The sequence below is a fragment of the Motacilla alba genome, chromosome 28, assembly GCF_015832195.1.
Source record: "Motacilla alba alba isolate MOTALB_02 chromosome 28, Motacilla_alba_V1.0_pri, whole genome shotgun sequence".
In the NCBI taxonomy this organism is placed as follows: Eukaryota; Metazoa; Chordata; class Aves; order Passeriformes; family Motacillidae; genus Motacilla; species Motacilla alba.
In genome coordinates, this window is record NC_052043.1 from 3,380,254 (window position 1) to 3,397,392 (window position 17,139).

The window sequence follows — 17,139 nt, forward strand, 5'->3', positions numbered from 1 at the left end:
AAACATGGTGCCTTCTCTCTTCCCTCACCAAAGTCAAAGGACTTAGCTGGATTTAAAGGATTAGGTCAGTTGAGATAAGCCAAGAATTCTGCTCTGCAGCAGAACAGAATTCAGCTGCTGTTGGGTCTCAGTTAGTTACGAGACTTTCCAAGTTTCCTGTGTCATGTGCCCCCAGTGAGCTGTGCTGAGGCCATCAGCCGAGCAGCAGGATGGCAGAAGGTCTCTTTTCCTGCTCTTTCCCAGGGGGATGCCCTGGAACAGGCCATCATCAGCCAGGCTCCCCAGGTGGAGAAGCTCGTGGCCACCACAGCCCATGAGAGGATGCCCTGGTACCACGGCAATATCAGCCGGGAGGAGGCGGAACGGAGGCTCTACTCGGGGGCACAGCCTGATGGGAAATTCCTGTGAGTATCCCGCCCCTGGAGGATCTGGCATCCCTGGATTTTTGACCATCTCCCACCCCCACTGCCCTGCTGTTACTGGTTTTCACGTGACAGAGGAGGTGTAGCTGAATTTTCTCAGAGTGGTTACAGATATTTCAAAGATGGGCTGAGCCCCAGATGTCTTCTTCCTCACACGGATTCTTTGGGGCTTTTTTTTCTGTTGAGGTGGGGATTAAGTGTGTGAGATAGTTTTTTGTTCGGACTTAGATGTTTATTAGTTCTTATCTATATTATTGTTTTGTAAACTGAGTTTTATAGTACTTAACTTTAACAAGCTGAAAATGGAGCTTTATCTCTCTCTCTCTACAAGGCCTTTTAGGGATTAACTGTCCAATTAAGAAATGGCACTTAAATTACTTTTACTTTTAACTAAATAACTAACTACTCATGACTTGTAACGTGGGCTTTTTTATTTAATTACATAATACTACTTAAACTCATGAAGAAGAAGGTGAAGAAGAAGGATTAGCTTCTGCTTTAAACATTCTATCTTGCTTTATATATATTACTATATTCTAAAACCTTCAACTCTAAGTTTCCCACCCTGTGATGTTACACACTTCTATTCACACTCCACACCCCCAATCCCAGTTCTGTCATTCCATTCTGGAAGCTTCTCCACGGCCCCAGGTCAATGCAGTGTTCTCTTGGGGGTCAGTGCCTGTCAGCACAGAAAGTCTGAAATTTTCAGCAGCCAGGGCTCCAACATCTGCACCCCCATTAAGAGCCAATCTGGAGTTTAATTTGTTTCTCATATTTCAGTGTCTCTATAAAGTTTGGTTGCTGCTGCACAGGATGAGGGGGAAGATGTTTAACACTGACAGGCTGGCAATGTAAGGCCCAGAAAACACAGGAGAGAGTTTTGCTCTGCATGTCAGCCCTGATGAGATAAATTATTTTAAATTAAAATAGTCTAATTCTCTCCTGCCTGAGTCAGGGAAAGAAAGAATTAGCTGGAGAACAGTTCATCAGGAGCTGGAGCAATAGGACAAGGGGGAATGGTTTGAAACTAAGAGTAGGTTTAGATGGGATCTTGGGCAGGAGTTGCTCCCTGGCAGGGTGGGCAGGCCCTGGCACAGGGTGCCCAGAGCAGCTGGGGCTGCCCCTGGATCCCTGGCAGTGCCCAAGGCCAAGCTGGGCATGGCTTGGAGCAGCCTGGGACAGTGGAAGGAACGGGAACGGGGTGACCTTTAAAGTCTTTTCAAACCAAAATTATTCTGAGATTCTCTAGTTCAGAGAGGGGCAAAAAACTGGAGATGAAGGGTCCCTCCTCAGCCTCTGCAGAGGGTATTGGGAGGGTGACAATTCCAATGAACCCAGCTTTGGGCTTTTGGTCAGACCCACCTTAATCATTGGAGGGGAGGTTTGGCCTCATTGGGGTTTTTGCCTTAATGGAGGGGTGTTCTGTCTGAGGTAGCAGGTACTGGATCAGATTTGTTACTTAAACTTAAAAATAGCTCCAGACAGCCCCTTGTATTTTATTTTGGACTGGAATATATATAATATATAATATATAATATATAATATATAATATATAATATATAATATATAATATATAATATATAATATATAATATATAATATATAATATGTAATATATATAAATAATATAGAATATAGAATATAGAATATATAACATAATATATAATATATTACATAATATATTACATAATTTATAATATATAATATAGAATATATTCATAATATAACATTTTATGATATATAATATATAATACACTATATATAATACACGATCTATAATAAATTACATAATAGAATATATTATACATTATATATTATATATTATATTTACATAGATATAGAATATAGATTATAGAATACATTATACATTCTATATTCTATATTCTATATTCTATATTCTATATAAACATTATATATATATGTGCACTTTCATACATAATATATATAATTTTATACAGGGATGCAGGGACACCTCTCCACGTACATGTGCCCACTCACCACTGGCACTGACAGTCCTCAGAGTAAAACCAAGAGCTGCTTTTAATAACCTATTAATCATTTTCCTTCCTGGCAGGCTGAGAGAAAAGAAGGAGAACCGTGCCTACGCCCTGTCCCTCGTCTATGGCAAGACCGTGTATCACTACCGCGTGGATCACGATAAATCTGGGAAATATTCCATTCCTGAGGGCACCAAATTCGACACACTCTGGCAGGTACCAAGAAACTGAGGCACCTTTTTCTTGCTTTGAAGCGCTACCAAGTCCCTCGAAATCATCAGGATAAAAAACCCCCTCTAGCACCATTTTTTTTAGCGTCAGCAAGTCAGGAATTATTTTATTCCTGCCAGGGTTTGTGTGCATGGCTGACAAAATTCTGGCCTCCACACAGACTCTGATCCATTTGTCACTTAATTGTACATTTATATTTCTATAAAATGTATAAAATGATATGAAATTGTAATAAATTAGAAACAATTTATTTATAAAAATTATATAAATATGAGCACATATTTATATTTTAGAATAGAAATATATATTTATATTATAAAATATTTTACATTTAGATAAAGTTATTTTATTTATTATACTTATTTATACAGAAAAATAAATGAATGTTCATTGTTTCCAAACTACATCGTAACACCACAGTTTTGGTTTGATCCTCACTTAATAATTAATAATCATCACCATTGATCCTCAGGGGTCCCTTCCAGCTCAGAATACTCCATGATTCTCTGATAATTCTCTTTCATTAATTAGTATTCTATCCTCTCTTGGTTATTAATTTCTCTTTTTATGCTAATTAGACCATATTTTTAATCTTTTTAGTATTTTTTTATCTCCGGCAAGGACTCTCCAGTGCTTAAACTGAATCTTTTTTAGTCTCTTTTTCTTCTGGTTTCGCCAAAGTCTCCTTGTGGTCCATAAATTCTGCATTCCAGATGTCCAAACTCAATCCATCTTCCTCTCCCAGGCTTTGTTCACTGGGGTATATCAGAGTTCGTTTATCAAAACTTAAAATTCCAGTAATTTTCCCCGGCTGTGCTCCTGCAAAAGTAGCTCATGACAACCTTGTTCCATGACGGCTGAGAGTAATTGAAGAATAACACACTATTTATAATTAATACATGTATTGGTTGGGATTAATGAATTCAAACAAGTCATTTAAGAGTTAAACCATTAACTAAGATTATGCAGGGAGGGGATGCCAGAGCTTCCTCCTGGCTAGGGCTGTCTGAGGGACAACAATCCCATTTTGCTGGATTTTCTGAATTCCCAGGGCTGTTTTCACTCGGAATTTTATTGAAAACAAAGATTTTGGGGCATTTTTATGGCGACAGAGCCGTGCCAGGCTCCCGCTTGCAGCTGAAACCTGAGCCAGCCAGGAGGGGAAGGGAAAGCCTGGTGTCCCTAGGCTGGGCTGGTTGTCCCCAGGCTGAGTGATGTCCCCTCTGTGCTGGATCCAGTGGTGCTGCCATCAAAAACTGCCTGGGATGCACAGAACAAACCCCGCAGTTCCTCTGGGAAAAAGGATCTGCTTTCTCTCAGGGTTTATCCCACACATCAGGGCCTAAACCCCTTCCTGGCAGGCACAACAATGCCACTGCACCCAACATGCCCTGCTCACACTGCAGATTTTGCCCTTCCTTGGGCTTTATCGAATTCCCCAAGTTCTTCCCAGCTCTGGCAGATATCCAGGGATGCAATCACACCCTGGGACATCCCTAAGCGCACACATAGAAGACAGAAACAGTCTGGTGCCTGCCTGCCATAAATCTGTGAGGATTCATTGCCCTAAGCCACAAAAAAATTATTATTATTATTATTATTATTATTATTATTATTATTATTATTATTAGTAGTAGTAGTAGTAGTATTAGTAGTATTAGTATTATTAGTATTATTAGCATTATTATTAGTATTAGTATTAGTATTAGTATTATTAGTATTATTATTATATTACTATTATTATTTTATTGAGAGAAATATAATATGTAATGTATAGTATAAATAATAACAAATATAAGTAAATATATTAAATATATAAAATTAAATATATATAATAGATAACACTATATTATCTATTATTATATCATCATATAATATATAATGTAATAATAACATGAAATTACTATAATATATAATATATAATAATGTCTATAATATATACTATATTATATTATATATAATATATAAATCTATTACTTCCATATTGCAATATTAATATAATATATATTATATTCTATAATATATATTCTATATTCTATAATTCTATTCTATTCTATTCTATTCTATTGTATTACTAAATTATTTTCTGCCTCACAATAATCTGTTTTTCCTCCCATCCCTTTCCCAGTTGGTGGAGTACCTAAAACTCAAACCAGATGGGCTGATTTTCTACCTGAGGGAAGCCTGCCCCAACCCCAATATGCCAGGTGAGCTGACACCCCTCAGTGCCACGCCTGGCCTTGGTTTGCCACCAACTGGTGCCAGCTGGAGCAGTGCCAGCCCAAATCTGTGCCCAGCCCTGGTGGGGGCAGTCACCCTCTGGCGAATGGGGCCAGTCTCCCGTGGTGTTGTCACTTGCCAGGTCTGCCTGAGGTGCCCCAAAGCAGGGGGAGTCAGTGGCCAAATGGATTTGGCACCCAACAGATGGATTTGGAGCCTGACCTGCTTTTTAGACAGCAGGAAAATTCATGTCCTGCAAGGCTGGGCCCTGCTGGCTCTCGGAACACTCAAATCCAGGGGCCACTTTGGGTCCACATGTCACAAATGTCACTTGAGACCCTGCCCTGTCCTGGGGCACAGCTCAGTCAGTCTCTGCCCATGGACCCAGGAGGTGCTCACATGATGGCACTTTCCTTGAGAAAATTTGGGACTAACAGCCCCATCCAGACCCATTTCCACACCTTTTTAGGCTAAAGCTGGGGAAATTTTCCTTTGGGGGCTGGAGGGGATGTGGTCAGACCCACAGAGCCCTTCAAGGACCGATGCTCTGGCCCTGCTTGGGGCAAACTCCTGATAACAAACTGCTGATAACAAATTCCTGATAACAAATCCTCTCCCTTGTTTTGCAGCCTCTGCAGCACCAGTTCCACCCACCCACCCCTCCGTGAGCGTGAGTCTGGGGGGAGGCTTTGTTTCATTGGGAACCCAGTGGTTTTAATATTGCTGCATTTCAAGCCTGGCTGATCAAACCCTGCTCTCCAAACCCTGCTTTTGTCTAAAAGCTCAGGAACTCCATTGGACTTTATTAAGCCCAGCTGGGATGTTGTCCCCTTTCCAGCTTGGATGGGCGTGGGGAATAGCTGGGCACAGCCCCTGGTAGAGTTGAGAAGGGTTTCCATTCATCCTCAGCTCCTTGCAACATGTGGGCCTGTCCTTGGGGAGCCCTCCATCCCTGCCCTGCTGGCCAGGCAGCAGCGAGGAAGCTGTGCTGGGATTCTGGGAATGCTCAGCCCTGCTGCTCCCGCTGGCCCCCAGCCAGGGCTTTGTGCTCACCCTGCCCTGGGGAATGTCCCTGCTCAGCCCCTGAGTGCTGGGCTGGGCTGAAAGCAGCGGGTTTGGGGATCCCGGGGGAGCTGAGCGAGGCCTGGGGGCTCACCCATCACCTCAGGGGGCTTTCAGAACCAAATGTGTCCTCCAGGGTGGTGGGCACTGCCCAGGCTCCCCAGCTGTTGGAGAGTGCCCAAAGGAGGGACACGGAGCTGGGGAAGGGGCTGAGGAGCAGCTGAGGGCACTCGGCTCGTTCAGCTGGAGCACAGGAGACTGAGGGGAGGCTCCTCGGGGCTGCAGCTCCTCCCCAGGGCAGGCACAGGGTCAGGGGCTGAGCTCTGCTCTGGGACAGGGACAGGAGGCCAGCGAGGGCTGCAGCTGTGCCAGGGCTTGCCATGGAGCTCAGGGAAAGGTTCTTCCCCCCGAGCTGCTGGGCACTGCCCAGGCTCCCCAGGGAATGCTCCCGGCCCCAAGGCTGCCAGAGCTCCAGGAGCGTTTGGACAGCGCTGCCAGGGGGGCTCAGGGTGGGGTAGTTGGGGTGCCTGTGCAGGGACAGGGGCTGGGCTGAGCATCCCTGAGGGTCCCTTCCAGCTCAGGAGATTGTGAGGCCAAGTGATGTCCCCTCTATTTATTTATACAGAAAAAAAACTATTTATATACCACTGGATCCAGTGGTGCTGCCATCAGATTTTGGGGCATTTTTATGGCGACAGAGCCGTGCCAGGCTCCCGCTTGCAGCTGAAACCTGAGCCAGCCAGGAGGGGAAAGGAAAGCCTGGTGTCCCTGGGCTGGGCTGGTTGTCCCCAGGCTGGGTGAAGTCCCCTCTGTGCTGGATCCAGTGGTGCTGCCATCAAAAACTGCCTGGGATGCACGGAACAAACCCCGCAGTTCCTCTGGGAAAAAGGATCTGCTTTCTCTCAGGGTTTATCCCACACATCAGGGCCTAAACCCCTTCCTGGCTGGCACAACAATGCCACTGCACCCAACATGCCCTGCTCACACTGCAGATTTTACCCTTCCTTGTGCCTTATCAAATTCCCCAAGTTCTTCCCAGCTCTGGCAGATACAGATCTTCCCAAGCTCTTCTTCCAGCTCTGGGATTCAAAGCTGGAGTGCCCCCTGTGGCTCTCTGCTCTGTGGCTGCACAGTGTCCCTGTGTGTTCACAAGGCCACTCTCCCTGTGCTGGCTGTGACCTGAGCTGCCTCCAGGCTTCCCTCCTCTTCCTCACCCAGTACAAACTGAGTCCTGGCTGGAAGGGGACTGCAGAGGGGACAGAGAGCCCTCACCTTGCACAGCCCTGGAGGAGGGTGCTGTGCTCCGGGCCCCTGGCACTGATCCCTGCTGGAACTGGACTGGAACAAGAATGTTGCCTCCAGACCACTCCAGTCTCAGCCCACCTTTCAGAGGGATCACCAGCTGGGGCTGTGCTGGGGTGCAGTTTCCCTGGCCCTTTCCCCTCCATTAGCAATTGAAGCAATTTCTCCTTTATCCACTTTCTCCTCATTTCTTTTCCAGAGAAACCTGGGCCCTCTCAATGCAGATGGATACACCCCAGACCCTGTCGGTGAGCACCTCCAGAGCCCCCTCCTCCTCACAGGGGACAGGACTGGGGATGTCCCAGGAGCCCTGCTACAAAGCCCCTTTCTTATAAAAGCACCCAGGAGCACCCCAGACATCTCGGGGCCCTGCACCCACACTGGGCTCCCAGGAAATCAAGCCCTACCCCATTCCTTGTCTTAGCCAGGAAGTGAAGCCCTGTCCTATCCCCATTTTTCACTAAAAATGACATTTTTCACTAAAATTGACATTTTTCAGTGGATTCAGCTGAATTTCAGTGGGGTAAAGCCCTGCCCAGGGCTGGCAGGGCAGATACGTGGAGTGGGAATGCTCAGACCTGTTGCTCTTTCAGCAACCAGGACTGGGAGGGCCCCTGGGTTGTGAAAGGGTGGGAGATGCCCAGGAGGGACCAGAAATGCTGGAGGTGAAGGTGAATTGGCCAAAAGAGCAGAGAAACCCTCCCCAACCCATGAGGGACAGCGGGATGGGGAAGGGCAGGTTTATAACCGAGTGCTCCTCTTGGGAAGGGGCAGGAAAATCCCGGCTGCTGCCCATGGACACCAGCGTCTATGAGAGCCCCTACAGCGACCCCGAGGAGCTGAAGGACAAGAAGCTGTTCCTGAAGAGGGACCACCTGATGATTGATGAGGTGGAGCTGGGCGCAGGAAACTTTGGCTGTGTCAAGAAGGGAGTTTACAAAATGAGGAAGTGAGTGAGGGTGCTGGGGAAGGGGGAGGAGAGGGACCTGGTTGGGCTTGAGGTGTCCCCAGCTGTCCTGCTAGTCAGGAGAAACGCCCCAAAGTGACAATAGAGGGGATAAGAAATGGTCTGGAAGGTCAGGGGTGATGGATGAGGCACCAGCCTTGGAAGTGTTCAGAAAATGAGCAGGTTTTGTGGTGGGGTTTAGTGGGGATGGTGGTGCTCAGTCAGGGGTTGGACTTGATGGTCTTGCCGGTCTTCTCCAACCCCAATGATCCCAGGATATTATGATATGATGCTGTAGTTCCATGGCTTCCCATGGATTTTCACTGACAGCTGCACTGCCCTGGGTGTGTAATTTCCACGTTCCCAGGCACACAGCTGCCACTTCCAAAGGAACTTGCTGGGCTCAGAGGAATGACTCCACATCCGTGTCAGGCCAAAGCAGTGACACTGACAAGTTGTGCCACCCTTGGCTGTGTTGCTGGTTGTCTGTGATGGTCTTTACCTACTTGTGCCTCAGTTTCCTCTTGGAAAAATGGCACTGAATACCCAGTTTTCAGTGTGGGAGGGGAGGTGCTTCCAGCTCAGGGATGGCAACTTCTGGCTACACCCACAAGGGTGAGGTGACGTTTCCTCTCCATCCTGGGACACTAGGATGGTGCAGGGCCCTGCCAGAACAGGCTGTTGAGAGGTCAAACAGTGTCCCGGGAGAAGGGATTTCCATTCCTGGCTGTGACCCCTGATTCCAGCTGTGCTCAGCCCATCCCACGGCTGTTCCCCTGTGCAGGAAGCAGATTGACGTGGCCATCAAGGTGCTGAAGAGCAACAACGAGAAGACAGTGAAGGATGAGATGATGAAGGAAGCACAGATCATGCACCAGCTGGACAACCCCTACATTGTGAGAATGATTGGGGTGTGCGAGGCCGAGTCGCTGATGCTCGTGATGGAGATGGCTTCTGGAGGGCCCCTCAACAGGTTCTTGGCTTCCAAGAAGTGAGTGTTGGATAAAACGTGGCTGATTTTCTATGTTTCTTCTCAAAATCTACTTCAAAAGCCCACCCTTGTGTCACCACTGAGTCAGAGATGACATGTAGTCAGATCAGAAGGCAAAATGGCAAAAAGCCTCATTTATTTCATCCTCTCTTCTTTTATATCTTAGTTCGCTACAGGTGGACCTGACTGGTCATTTAATCTATATATTTCACATGACTGGCTAATTAACAAGACACCCATTTGTAAACAATATTATGAGAAAACCAGAAAAACAGATTATTAAAAAAAACACCACCTGCAGGTTGTTTTTAATGTTTGGCTATCATTGTTTATCTCCAGTTCCCCAAAGCTTCCCAGGCCAGTTCTGGGAAAACCTACCTAGCTTTCTCTCTCTCTGACCAGGCTGTCACATCCACACACTTGTAGGTGCAGGAAAGCTGAAAAGAGCAGAAAGAAATCTTTCACGTGAGGCTCCAGGGGCTGATGCTTCTGGAGCCCTTGCAGCTGGAAAAGTCAGAGGGGGCCACAGCAGGTCCTTTATGACCGAGTTCTCCCTTCACCCTCCCCAGGGATGAGATTACAATGAGCAACATCGTGGAGCTGATGCACCAGGTGTCCATGGGCATGAAGTACCTGGAGGAGAAGAATTTTGTCCACAGGGACCTGGCAGCCAGGAATGTCCTGCTGGTCAACCAGCACTATGCCAAGATCAGTGATTTTGGGCTCTCCAAGGCTCTGGGAGCTGATGACAGCTACTACAAGGTGGGTGTGTTTTAGGGCTTGGGGTTTTCGGGGTCTGTCTGACCCCGGCTGCCACAGGTGTCCCAGACAGCGAAGCACAACCTGTCCAGGTAATCTTAGCAAGCAGCTCAGCTCTTAAGTGAGATCAGCTCTTTGGTGAATTCAGTTCTTCGGTGATTTCAGCTCTTTGCTTGGTAAGTGCCTTCAGCAGATGCAGGGAGAGAGAGGAGAAGAGTTGTGGGAAGTTCCACAGAGGTGTTCTTATTGGCAATTTGTGTGAAGGGTGACAGTGACAGCTCTTCTGCTGAACTGGGCAGAAGTAGGGGTTTATATAGGGCATAGGAGTCTTGGGAAACAGTCCAATAGTACTGGTTTGAGGCAAAAATGACCTATCATCTTACAGAGAGATAATGAGGGTCCGAGGTGGAAGAGGGGTCTCTTGGTCCAGTCATCATGACTAGGCATTTCTGACTGCCAGGGAGATCTTGCAGGTCCTGTGGCTGCTACAGGTGTGAGCACAGCAAATGGTCTGGAGCAGGAGCCCTCCTGGTTGGGAGGATGAGACCCCCGGAGACTTGAGGATCTGGGCTGCTCACAGACCCCTGTGCACAACACCAGGCTGTGCCTCACTGCTGTGACATTAAAAGGGGCATTGCAGAGCTGAGGGGACAAGGAGGATGCAGAGGTAGCCAGGGAGATGTGGGGCAGGGGGATGAGAGGACCCAGAGAGAAGAGAAGGTGATGAAGAATGAACCAGGGTTGACCTTCCCAGCAGTGCTCTACTAAAGGAGAGAGCCCACCTGGAACTCTGTGTCTGGCTCTGGGGCCACCAGCATAAGAAAGATGAGGACCTCTTGGAATGAGTCCAGACAAGGCCACTTGCAGGGCTGGAGCCCCTCTGCTCTGGAGCCAGGCTGGCAGAGCTGGGGCTGCTCACCTGCAGAGGAGAAGGCTCCAGGGAGAGCTCAGAGCCCCTGGCAGGGCCTGAAGGGGCTCCAGGAGAGCTGCAGAGGGACTGGGGACAAGGCCTGCAGGGACAGCACCCAGGGAATGGCTCCCAGTGCCAGAGGGCAGCAATGGATGGGATCTTGGGCAGGAATTGTTCCCTGGCAGGGTGGGCAGGCCCTGGCACAGGGTGCCCAGAGCAGCTGGGGCTGCCCCTGGATCCCTGGCAGTGCCCAAGGCCAGGCTGGACAGGGCTTGGAGCAGCCTGGGACAGTGCAAGGTGTCCCTGCCATGGCAGGGTGGCACTGGATGGGCCTTAAGGTCCCTTCCCACCCAAACCATTCCATAATTCCATGGTTTAACCAAGCCCTGGGGGCAGGTGGCAGGAGGAGAGTGGCACCGTGGGCATTCAGCATCTGCACAACAGGACAGCAGGGCCTGGACTGGGCTTTGGAGCTCCCATTTCAGGAGACTTTTTCAGCAATGTGAGATTTGACACAAACACCGAGCAGAATTCAGGTGCAGCTCCCAGCACTCCGTGTCTCAGGCTGCAAATGTCCCTCCTTGCTCTGCTGCAGGCCAGGACAGCAGGGAAGTGGCCCTTGAAGTGGTACGCCCCCGAGTGCATCCTCTTCCACAAGTTCTCCAGCAAGAGCGACGTCTGGAGCTATGGTGTGACCATGTGGGAGGCCTTCAGCTTCGGGCAGAAACCCTACAAGGTGAGGCAGGAGCCCTACAAGGTGAGGCAGAGCTGGCTCTGTCACCCATGGGTGTCACAGCCCCACTCCACTTTGGGAAAGGCACAAATGAGAGTGGATCCTGCAGCTTTGTGCTCGTTTTAAGAGAGAAGAAATAGAAAACAAGCTGAATTGAATTGGCTTTGATTCGAAGCAGAGTTTTTTGATCTTTCATCTCTTTGATCCTTCTGCTCACTTGAGAGAGAAAAAAGTCATTTCTCCACTGCTGGGCCTGTGCTTGGGTGAGATGGGAGCTGGAGGGTGGGCAGGCAGGGTGGGATGGAATTGACAGGATGGACAGGATGGGATCTGCAGAATGGGTGGGATGGAGCCTGGAGGCAGGATGGGATGGGATGGGATCAGCAGGCTGGGCAGAATGGGATCTTCAGGATGGCTGGGATGGGGTCTGTGGGATGGGGTCTGTAGGGTGGCTGGCATGGGGTCTGCAGGATGGCTGGGATGGGCTCTGTGGGATGGGATGGGATCTGGAGGATGGCTGGGATGGGCTCTGTGGGATGGGATCTGCAGGATGGCCTGGCCACAGTGTGGGACACCAGTTCTGGCTGCTGGGGTGGGAACAGTGACTGTTTGGTGTGGGGGACCAAAGCTGCACCCCAGGCCCAGCTCTAACCTGTCTCCTCGAGCCCTGCTGCCAGCTCTGAACACATTAATCCCTTTCTCCTTGCTCCCATCCCAGAAAATGAAGGGCCCTGAGGTGATCAGCTTCATAGAGCAGGGCAAGCGCATGGACTGTCCCCAGGAGTGCCCAGCAGAGATGTACGCCCTGATGCAGCAGTGCTGGACATACAGGTGAGCATTTCACCATGGTGTCAGCTCCACCAGAGTCACCAAATCCCAGAATGGGATTGGAAATTTGGGTTGGAAAGGGCCTTAAAGCCCATCCAGTCCAACCCCCTGCCATGGGACACCTTCACCGCACTGTTTGCATGGTGACAGCACAAAGCAAATGGTGTCTCCTGCCTTTGTTATGATTCCTCAGCTCAATTCCACTCTTTTATTATCAGATCTCTCCATTTGCCTGTGCCAGTCCTGGAACATCCCCAAGGCTCTGTGTCTTTGACCCCTCTCTGTCCCTGAAAAGTCTCAGCTGCCTCCTGAGCCCTGCTGCTCTCCCCCCGGGTCTCTATGTGTCCTCTCATTGCATCTGGCCAGCTCTGTCCTCTCTGATGACTTTATTTGTTCCTCTCTGCCCTTGCAGATGGGAAGAACGTCCAGGGTTTGTGGCTGTGGAAAACACCATCCGCTCCTACTACTACAGCATTGCTGCCAAGCCCGAAAATGGGCCAGACACAGGGGACAGGGCCAAAGCAGCTCTTCCTTGAGACTCCTCCTCCTCTCCTCCACCTGCCCTGAATGGACCTGGAAAGGCTCTTTGTGAAATTTTGCTTTAACCTTCCAAACGGTCCTCAGCAGCTGTGGAACTGAAGGTGAGGAGGACGTTGGTGTCCCCACAGACAGGGACACTCAGCTGTGCCCCTCAGCTCCTCCAGCCTGACCCAGCCCAGGAGCACAGACTGTCAGAGTCCTTCCCGCCCAATTCCAAAGCTGTCCCAGGACCCCAGAGCTTTGTGCCTCCCAGGCTCACTGAGGATGAACTGTGTTGGCTCCAGAAAATCTGGATTTTTCCAGATGCCTTAACAAATCATGCTTTCCCAGGAAACCACCAAGTGCACGTTTCTGGTGGGGTTTGCACAGGGTGGGACACAGCACAGGGAGCCACCTGTGGTGGCCTTTTCCCCTTGAATTAGGGCAAGAAGCAGCTGGTTTGCAACTGGGATGGGGAGGAGCACTGGGACAGAGCTGGTCCCACTGGATTGTACCCCTGCACCCCTGGCCAGCACAGAGCAGGTGTCACCCAGCCCTCCACGGTGGCTCCCAAACAATTCCAGGACCAATCCCTCAGCTCCTGGATCCCACCTGGCCCCTCTGTGCTGATGAAATGTTGTTTTTCAAGCTTAAAAACTGGTCAGCCTATAAATAAACTATTCCATGTTCTGAACATCCCATGGCTTGGATCATTGAACTTTGAGAAATGCTGGCAACTGCTTCAGGCTTGTTACCAAAAATCCCCCAAACCCACCGGGATAAGAGAACCCTCCAATGCTGCATTTTTAGTCTTAGAAAATTGTTTTATTCTCAGCTCTGGGTGTGGATGGGGCTGACAAAATCCCAGCCTCCACACAGCCCCCAATCCAAAACCTCCTCACCTTTTTATACATTTTTAGCAAACAAAGCAGTGAATGTTCATTGCAGCATAGCAAGGTTAGCTCAACAAACGTTACAGTTTTAGTAATTTTTCCAGCCTGTGTTCCCGCAAGAGGAGCTTTGCCATATGCTAAGAGTAATTTAGGAACAAAACAATGTCTATAATTAATATATTGGCTATGAATGACTAACTAAAGCTTATTTTAATAATTTTATCATTTCCAACAGGCTGACAAGAAAATAAATGTAATTTCCCTCTATTAAGCCAGGATTTCCCTCCTTGATGCTCCCCTTGCCTAATCTGGCAATCTTTGGGCTGGTTTTGCTGCACAGCTGGAAGGTTTTTTGCATGTTTTCTTGCAAAAGAAAAATTGCTCAGCTGGGTCTGCAGTGGTTTCCAGCTGCCCCCAGTGCAGGGGATCACCCGTGGTGGTGGCTGTGCTGCAGAGGACAGAGAGGCTGTGAAGGCTGGGACAGCAGAGGAAGGAGGAGGTGGGAGCCCTGTGATGCTGTGAACACAAGAATTTATCTCTCACCATCTCCTGGTAGCTAAAGCCACAGAGCAGCTCTCCCCCAGCACCTTGTCCTGGGGGAAAACAAACAGCCTCAGGCCAGGGCCTAGCCAAAAGCCTCGGTGAGAGTGGGATTTGGGCTGGAAAAAAAAATTCTCGGGAGCATTTAGATAATTAACCTTATCAACATCTGAATTAACCTCTGTCTCAGCAGTCACTGAGCCAGGTTTGGTACAAAAAAGTCTTAAATTTCCTTGCTTAGGTAGAAGACTCCAGAGACACCAACTCTCCACGTGGCATTTTCTGTCTCAACCCCATCCCCTTGCCCAGAATGTTGAACTCTGGATATATTATCCCTCCCAGCAGAGAGGAGAACAGGGATCCAGGAGAACCTGCCTTGTTCCTGTTTGTTCAGTCACTCAGTGCAGAGACAGGAAAAAATTCTCCTCTCTGTCATGTTTTCCTCCCAGAGAGCAGCTCTTTAGCTGGAAAAGAGAAGGCTCAATGTGTTTGCTACTTGAAAGGCACTGCCAAAACATTTTGTTTAGACTTTGTTTTCCAAGCAGATCCATTTTCTGGTTTGAAACAGTTTCTTGCAATAAATTTTCAGTTCACTGGATGCTGCTATTTTTTTTTTTTCAAACAGGGAAGGAAAGCACCAGAGTATTCCCCGAGAAACTTCTGCTTTAGCTGGAGACAGTTTTGAGTGTATCCACACCCTGACAGACAGGACATAAGTCCCTAGGGATTATTCCAGAGGACCAAGGGAAAGGGTTTAATCCTGCCTGGGCTGGGGGTGGTTTGGGTTGGAAGCTGTCTGTTCCAAGAGCATTGGAAAATACCAGCACTTGCTGGAAGGGGAAAAAGGAGTGAGACAAGCAGGACCTGCATTCACAGGGCTCCTGTGAACCTTTGTGATTCCTGCTTTTGGGATGTGCAGGGTCTTAGGGGAATTTCCTTGGAATTGAGGCCCTGATCAGCCCCACTCTGCCATTCCAGAGGGGAATTTCCTTGGAATTGAGGCCCTGATCAGCCCCACTCTGCCATTCCAGAGGGGAATTTCCTTGGAATTGAGGCCCTGATCAACTCCACTCTGCCATTCCAGAGGGACTCAGCCCCCTCAGTGGGAACATCTCCAGGTCTCCAGGCCTTGCAGCCTCTCCCATCCACAGCAGGATTTATCCAGCCCCACCTCTCTCCCTGCTCCCTGCTGAAGGTGGAGCACCCTGCTGGACCTGCAGCCCCTTCCCTGTCTGATCCCAGGGGTCTGGGCTTGGATAAGAGCTGTGTCACTGATAAAGGCAGCAGTTGGAGAGCACAGACTTGGAGCTCTGTGGCAGCTGCTGCTCTTCCAGAAACTTCCCCAAATCCTCTCTTTTCTTCCTTCCCTCCTTCCCTGCACTCATCCATCTCCCTGTTTTACCCAAATCTTTGGAATTTTCCCCTCTCTGTGTTGTGAGGGAAGGGTTGAACTTCACCTCCTGAGCACCCACAGCAATAACGTGACACTGTTGGCACCCATCTGATCATCACTGTGACACCTCATCACATCCCCGTGATCTAGCTCATCCCAACCCATCTTATCACCAGCACACCTATCTTATCACCAGCACACCTATCTTATCACCAGCACACCTATCTTATCTCCAGGACCCCGATCCTATCACCAGGACATGCTGGTTATCAGTTGTACACAGCACAAGCACAAAATGACCTTTCCATCCCTCTCGGGTTTTGTTCAGCAGCACAAAAACAGGACTAAAACCAGCTCTGGGCTCCCTGACCTCTGTTTCAGAGCCCTGAAGAATTCTTTGAACCCACAGAAAAGGAGGTTTTCCAAGCTGTTTTCCCTTCACCCACTGGGCTGTTCCCTCCTTGGCCAGCAGTGAAATTTCTGGCAACCACGAAGGCACAGAAAGCTTCGGGCCCGCCAAAAATACACCTCCAAATCTCACATTTCTCCATGGAATTCAGGTGAACCTCTGATCCTACACTGTCCCCTCCTCTCCCTGCAGGACAGGAGATCATCTTATTCCTAAATCCATCAGAAGGATGTGATGCAGGGAAGGGTCTGACTTCTCAGGGGTTGTCAGTGGCCTGGAAGAAAATCTCCCATCCACCTTTGTTTGTTTTCCTACTTTCCCCCCCTCCTTTTTATATTCTAAGGCTTTCCTAGCTCAGAGCAGTCAAACCACCCTCAGCCCAACCAGCGCATCCATGGACCGAGCCATGACCACCTCTGCTCTGCTCCCAGGAGATCCCACCTGGCATTCTGTGCACGGTTCTTGTGCTCCCACCATGAGGAGGACACAGAACTGTCCTTGGAACAAGTCCAGAGGAAGCCACGAAGTTGACAAGGGGACTGGAGCACCTCTGGTTGGTGGGGACAGGCACTGGGGCACTGCTGGCAGGTCCTGCAGCAAGCTGGGGGGTGCAGAGAGTGTTGATGACACCCATGTCACAAAGAGATTGTGTCCCTAACTGCCACCAGCCAGCGGAGACAGGACTGTGGTTTCAGCAGCTCATTCTCTGGGCTGGTTCATGGGGCCATCACCAATGAGCTTTGGCCACTGAGAGATGTGCCCAGGGGACAGTGCTTGGTGTCCCCTGGCCTCCTCAAAGCCTCTGCTGTGCTGAGGGGGCACTTTTGTGGCCTTGTTCTTACAACCTGGAGGATTTGTGGGTACCCAGGAATTTGGCTCTTGATCTGAGGTCCCCTTGGGTCCTATCCTGCTTCTCTCCTCCACTTCTGGGCTCTCCCCCCTGTGACTTCCAACTCTGCCCCCTGTGACTTCCAACTCTGCC

At 49.2% G+C, this 17,139-nt stretch overlaps 1 protein-coding gene across 3 annotated transcripts in view; it reads left to right on the plus strand.

The window, feature by feature from the left end:
- LOC119712614 (tyrosine-protein kinase ZAP-70) overlaps window positions 1-14,911 on the plus strand; it is a 37,180-nt gene extending 22,269 nt beyond the window's left edge. For 2 of the 3 annotated variants that reach the window (XM_038164076.1, XM_038164078.1), the window contains exons 3-13: window positions 244-404; window positions 2,499-2,637; window positions 4,781-4,859; window positions 5,502-5,542; window positions 7,436-7,484; window positions 8,005-8,185; window positions 8,967-9,173; window positions 9,743-9,935; window positions 11,438-11,578; window positions 12,294-12,406; window positions 12,816-14,911. In XM_038164076.1, coding sequence (XP_038020004.1) covers window positions 244-404; window positions 2,499-2,637; window positions 4,781-4,859; window positions 5,502-5,542; window positions 7,436-7,484; window positions 8,005-8,185; window positions 8,967-9,173; window positions 9,743-9,935; window positions 11,438-11,578; window positions 12,294-12,406; window positions 12,816-12,939 — 1,428 coding nt within the window. In that variant the 3' untranslated portion in view covers window positions 12,940-14,911. The remainder of the gene's footprint in view (window positions 1-243; window positions 405-2,498; window positions 2,638-4,780; window positions 4,860-5,501; window positions 5,543-7,435; window positions 7,485-8,004; window positions 8,186-8,966; window positions 9,174-9,742; window positions 9,936-11,437; window positions 11,579-12,293; window positions 12,407-12,815) is intronic. The other variant, XM_038164077.1, reaches the window with a different exon arrangement.
- The last annotated feature ends 2,228 nt before the right edge of the window (window positions 14,912-17,139 follow it).